Source organism: Rhodamnia argentea, chromosome 6 (assembly GCF_020921035.1).
Source record: "Rhodamnia argentea isolate NSW1041297 chromosome 6, ASM2092103v1, whole genome shotgun sequence".
Lineage (NCBI taxonomy): Eukaryota > Viridiplantae > Streptophyta > Magnoliopsida > Myrtales > Myrtaceae > Rhodamnia > Rhodamnia argentea.
Genome location: NC_063155.1, coordinates 14,900,913 through 14,906,835, shown reverse-complemented (window position 1 = coordinate 14,906,835; position 5,923 = coordinate 14,900,913). Strand labels below are relative to the sequence as shown.

Genomic DNA, 5,923 nt, shown 5'->3' with positions numbered 1-5,923 from the left:
CAATATGGAAAACCGGAATTGAGCACGTTAGCTAATCTTAAATAATCATTAATAACGACAAGTCAAGTGCATGATCCTTAAATCAGGAAAATTACACCGTGATTAACAAGAAAATCAATCATGCTTTCACTGCCTAGCACTCCACGATCAAAAGTACTTAAAATCCATAATGAGAAATGAAGAGTCGTTTACTATCTATGGAGTAATGCCAATTAACGTTGCAATCGTCACGAACGGATTACAGGACGAAAGATTGGTAAAAGAATTGGTAACGAACCATTCGTTGTGTCGTCATGCAATGGGCTACGTCCTTCCTCTATGCTCGAGATTACGATAGGCATTGAACGTGATTCGCTCGATCCCATACAACGGGATCGGCCTAATCAAACAATTCAAGAGAAAGAAGCACATGAGGATAATTGAAGGAGAGTGTGTACACTACATATCAATCCCTTGTGGCTGGAAAGGAAAGGGCCCCACTTTCCCTCGCCCAAAACCCAAAAAAAAAAAAAAAAGGGGACAAAAAAGACACAAAAAGATTATGCAAAATTGAAAAAAGAAGATGGAAGATTTTCAACTCTCCAAGTATCAGTGAACGAACTCGAGAATCGCATAATATGCAAGCAGCACCGGGAAGGAGACTATCATTCCAAAGATCACCCTACAATCACCGATCAAAAAAAGTTAATTATAGAGAGCTATGTTAAAAGCGCTACTTTTTTGTTTTAATGTTAAAAGCACTACTTGAAAGCTCATTTTATTTTTTTTATAACCGAGGTATCCGCGCGGTCGGCGAGCTATGGCTCAAACCAGCGGTGGAGCACGACTATTCCTCGAGAGGCTAGCGCAGCATCCCACCACCACGACCCCCCCGCTTAAATCACCAACGCGTACGAGTTTCGAACCCGGGACCTCTCGTGAAAGGAACTGGGCTCAAACCATTGCGGCCACCAATGGGTGGGTACTACTTGAAAGCTCATTCGTTACGTGAAAAATGAAAGATTTGAAAATTTCTTCCTAAAAATAATCACTTATATCTCTTACGAAAATAAATAAATGTAAATATTTACATATAAATTGTTTATTGACAATGAAAACATTTGCTTTTGACTAACTATTTCGAGCGATACAACGATTATTTTTATGAAAATGTTTTTCAAATCATCCATTTTCTGCAAAACGAAAGGAAGCCTTACTATTCATGTGATTTATTGAATTAGCAAAAGAAAGGAGTACTTACGCAGTGCTAAGCACATCCGCATGCAATCCGTATTCTTTGGCGTATATGAAAGATGTAATCGACTGTGGCAGTGCTGCCTACAAATTAATAAACCAACACTATTTTGTTAGATATCCAAAGATCCGGTTCGACTAATCTTCACGAACTTCAGTTCACCCGTCCATATGCATCAAGTAAGGCTCTTAATTAGACCCAAAAAAAAAAAAAAAGTAAGCCTCTTAATGTCAAGGTGACAGACGTGGCCCACAAAATTACTTCGAACGACAAGAGATCGATACCTGGATGATAGCGACTCGGAGGACATCGCCACGCAGGCCCAAGGCGATAGAACCGATTGCCATGGCAGCTGGGCCGGCGATGAACCTCAAAACCATCCCAAACACGGTCAAGGTCGGTCCACATGCTATCAATTTCTCTTGCAATGCCATGAACATCCCTGCACACACGCATACACTCATTAACTAATTGTTAGGTTTAGGCACACAAACACAATAAATTAGAAAGCAAAGGCGAGAAAGAGAAATCAAGACACAAGATTTATCCTGATTCATCTTAAAACTTGGGTCATCTAACAAGAGATTCCACTATAGTTAATACTAACCACCTCTTTATTACGACTCTCAATTACAAAAGAAAAAGATTATATATAAATAGCACAAGGTCAGTAACTATTCTTAGATATGGAGTATGAACCACACTCAAATATTAACATCAAACCTTGAGTCTTTTCATATTCTGGTTCATAATGTCTGTGATCAATTTTGGAATAAACGAGGAAGAATCTCATTCTCATTCTCACCCATGCTAAACATGGCAGTGCCTGTCCCAGCTTTTGACATGATCAGTATGCATCCGTCCATTATGCCTGGCATCTCAAAGTGCCACCTACGCATTCAAATATACGGAAATTAAACCCGACATGTAGTTAGTGAGTAACAAGTTAGTTTTAATGAATATATAAGTTTTAATGAATATATACCTAGACACACACGGCGTTTTATTGATATTTTTCCTAACTTAATTTACCTGTTTGCAATGAACGCCCAAGCTATCCCAACTATGCATGCATAGGAGTTTGGGTTCATGGCAAGCTTCATCCAAACACGCCTCATGAGAGACCAAAACGCTGGCCTACTAGAGCTCACAATCATCTCCATCCTCCCTTCCAAATCGACTTTGGCCGTCGGATCGATGGAAGTCCGTGCCGGTGAGTCACCCTCCACGGGGGACGGTGTTGATGAGATGTCAAGCCCTGTCCGCCTCATCTCCAGCACGAAAAGGAGCGATGTGAGCCACACGATCGCCTGGAACACCGAGCCCTGGATCACCAGGTCCACGCCCAATGAGCCGTACATGGCCTTGACTAGAGGGACGCCGACGACGAGCGAGTTGGTCAGCGTGCACAGCGAGAAGCTGGTGATGGACCAGGCATAGCTCCCCTTGGTGCTGCACTTGGCCCATAATGCGAGCACCACGACTATGATGACCTTGGAGACGACGTCGGCGGCGATGAACATGTAGTCCCACTTGAAGGGATCAGCATGGGCCGTGAACTCGAAGGTGAACAGAGGGAGGGTGAAATAGCAAACGAGCCGGTTTATCGCATCACACTGGTCCGGTGTAAAGATCTTCCACCACTTCACCGAGCCATAACCCAACATCAACGCGACGTACAGTGGCACCATCGCTGCCACCACCTTATACACATCCTCCAACCCTATCATTCTCTATGTAATCTCTCTCAATCTCTCTCTCTCTCTCTCTCTAGCAAGCTTTTCACTGGGCTTAGCAGGTGAATGGAACAGTTGCTGAAGAACACTGCGACGAACTAGCCAAACTTCGAAGGAGGGTATTTATACTCGACAAGGGGAGAGACGAAAAGCATGCATGAAACGCGACGCAAGCCTCCTATTTTATATCTTTTAATTCTTCGTATTATTTGTACAATTATTTGAGTTATGATAGCCTTTCATTCATGGAGGTGGGTGCATTAGATTCTCCATTCTTGAAGTCGGACACGGATTGTGGTGAGTGCATGGAAGAGGTACTGTTGCTTTCGAGACAAATAGGTCAGGCTGGTGGTCAGCATTCCCTAAGTTCCCTTTTTAAAAAAAAAGAAAGAATAAGAATGAGGTCCAGAGATTATTCTATTCCAACATGCAAATAGCTAGGGTTTCTGATCTTGTGTAGGAAGATTATCGGTAATTACACATTCTTGTGTCTCCCCCAAAAATGGCTCTTGTATGTTCTTGTTGGGGTTTAGAGAGATACATTTAGTCCCACGTGTAAATATTACGTTCAAGGAAGCTTTTGGTATGATAAACCAAGCATTTTCTATCCTGACGAGATTGATCTATTTGAATGATTTAGAAAATATTTTTTAAAAAATGGTCATTTATATCGTTTAAAAAATTAGTCAATAGAAATTGGGCTTAATATCCAAAAAAAAAACCTCCAACTTTAGCATTTGTGATAATTATATCCAAAACTTTTTTTGTCTCATAAAAAAACCCCAAGTTTTACTTTTGTCCCAATTCTACCTGTCTAATACAAAAAAAAAAAAAACCCTCAACTTTAGCATTTATCCCAATTATATCCAAATTTTTTTCTTGTCTCATAAAAAACTCTCAATTTTTACTTTTATCCCAATTCTACCACCGTCGGCCTTCCGTCCATAATTATCATTAGTTAATCCTACGTGCCTCGATTTTTCTCGTCGAACTCACCAATGAATCTTCAAAATTTAGAAACAGTAGACTTCAAGGACGACGAGGTTTTAGATCTTTAGTCCAAATATCTCCATGTTTAGCCATTTTTTGAGGTTATTGATGCTGAAAAGAATGTAAAATGTGCTATCTTGAGTGACTCTATATCTCCTGGCAATATGTATGGAAGCAAACTACGGAAAAGAAGTTCAGGAGTTTTTTCATGTCAACTTTATTGAGGTATAATTCATTAACAACATGAAAAGGCCACATAGGATTAACTAATGGTGATTATGGACGGAAAGCTAACGATGGTAGAATTAGAACAAACGTAGCAGTTAAAGTTGATGGTTTTTTGGTACTAAACCGGTATAGTCGGGACAAAAGAAAAAGTTTGGGGTAGAATTGGAACAAATGTAAAAGTTGAAGATTTTTTATGAGACAAAAAAAAAATTGAGTAGAATTGTCACAAATATTAAAGTTTGAGGCTTTTTTGGGTATTCGGCCATTGAAATTCTATGAAGCACCGACACGCCAAACCCTCCGGCGTGTCGGTGTCGGACACCGACACGCGTTCGACACGCGGTCAACGCGTGTCGAAGATCCGACACCCGGTCAATGCCAGCGACACGCCGGGGACACGCGAGTCGGTGGGGAGAGAGGGCGGGGAAAAGCAGATCCGAAGGGCAGGGAACGGTAGGGGAGGGGGAAGAAGAGCGTATCGGGCCATGAGAGAGATGAGGGAGGAAGCCGGCGACGCGCGGCCGGTGCCTGAGCAGGGAACGGCCTTCGTGTGCGCCGGAGCAGAGAGAGCGAACGAGCCGAAGGACAGAGGGAGAGAGCGCCGGAGGAGAGACGAGCAGCAAAAATCACAGTGGTCGACGTCGGGGTTGGTTTAGCGGGACAGAGAGGAGTGACACAGAGGAAGGGGTGTGAGATTTTTTAAGGAAGTAAAGAGACAGAGGGGTGGGGGGATATTTTCTCGCAGAGAGGAGAGAGAGATGAAAAGTGTGAGATGTTTTCGGTGATGTTTTCAAAAAGTAAAGAGAGAGAAGAGGGGGAGACAGAGAAGAGAGAGAGAGAGAGGGAGAGAGAGGGGAGGAGAGAGGGGAGGGGCGTGTCAGAGATTTTTTCAAAAGTAAAGAGAGGAGGGGGAGGAAACGTGAGAGAGGAGGGAAAGCGGGTAGACCGCATATTACAGGATTTTTTTATTGTTTATTTATTTTCTAGGCTGATTGAGATCAAATTACGAGAGTATTCATGGCATTAGCTTTGTTTTTATTATAAGAACTATTTTTGTAAATTTTTCATTTAAAAAAAAATTATAGAAATAATAATATATCATACATATATAAAAATATATTTAATAAACGACGTGTCCCCAAAGTGTCGAAAATTTCTATTTTTTAGAAATGACGTGTCGACGTATCGTGTCGTGTCGTGTCGCCCGTCCCGTATCGATATCGGTGCTACTTAGTTGAAATTGATATCATTTTTAGCAACAATTCATGTCTACACATTCTATGAAACAAAAAAAAAAAAAAACCTTTTGCTCATTTATTTTTGTAAGCATTCATTTGTAGAAAAATATTTTTAGAATTATTCATTTTTTGTGAATCAAATGGAGCCTCAATCTAAAAAGTTAATTCCATTAAATTATTACAGCATGCCTTTTCTTTTGGTCAACCTTGGTGAATATTGCCATTATCTTTTAAACTATTGGTAAATGAAATGGCTCAAGTCCCCTATGCCGCAACTTTAATCTTAGAGATGTATAAATTCATCAACCATAAAATAGCATTCCGAAAATACTGAAAGCCAATACTCAGTGGGAGTTGCATGAAGCTAGAAAACTTTGAAAACACTAGACTTAAGCTCAAGTGCCTTGGAGAATGTGTTGTCAAGCCCCTCGACATTGGCACAAAAGCATTTGGAGGCCAAAAAGACTTTGGAAATGCTCCCCCAAATGTACCCAAAG

General features: G+C 41.1%; 1 protein-coding gene across 1 annotated transcript; it reads right to left on the bottom strand.

The window, feature by feature from the left end:
* Positions 1-491: 491 nt before the first annotated feature.
* On the bottom strand, positions 492-3,121 carry LOC115748383 (auxin efflux carrier component 5-like). The gene is made up of 5 exons (XM_048280795.1): positions 2,267-3,121; positions 2,040-2,125; positions 1,519-1,676; positions 1,241-1,317; positions 492-661 (listed from the first exon to the last, which is right to left on the bottom strand). Exons 1-5 carry the CDS (start codon positions 2,962-2,964, stop codon positions 589-591), a joined length of 1,092 nt encoding a protein of 363 aa, XP_048136752.1. The 5' UTR covers positions 2,965-3,121; the 3' UTR covers positions 492-588.
* Positions 3,122-5,923: the final 2,802 nt, after the last annotated feature.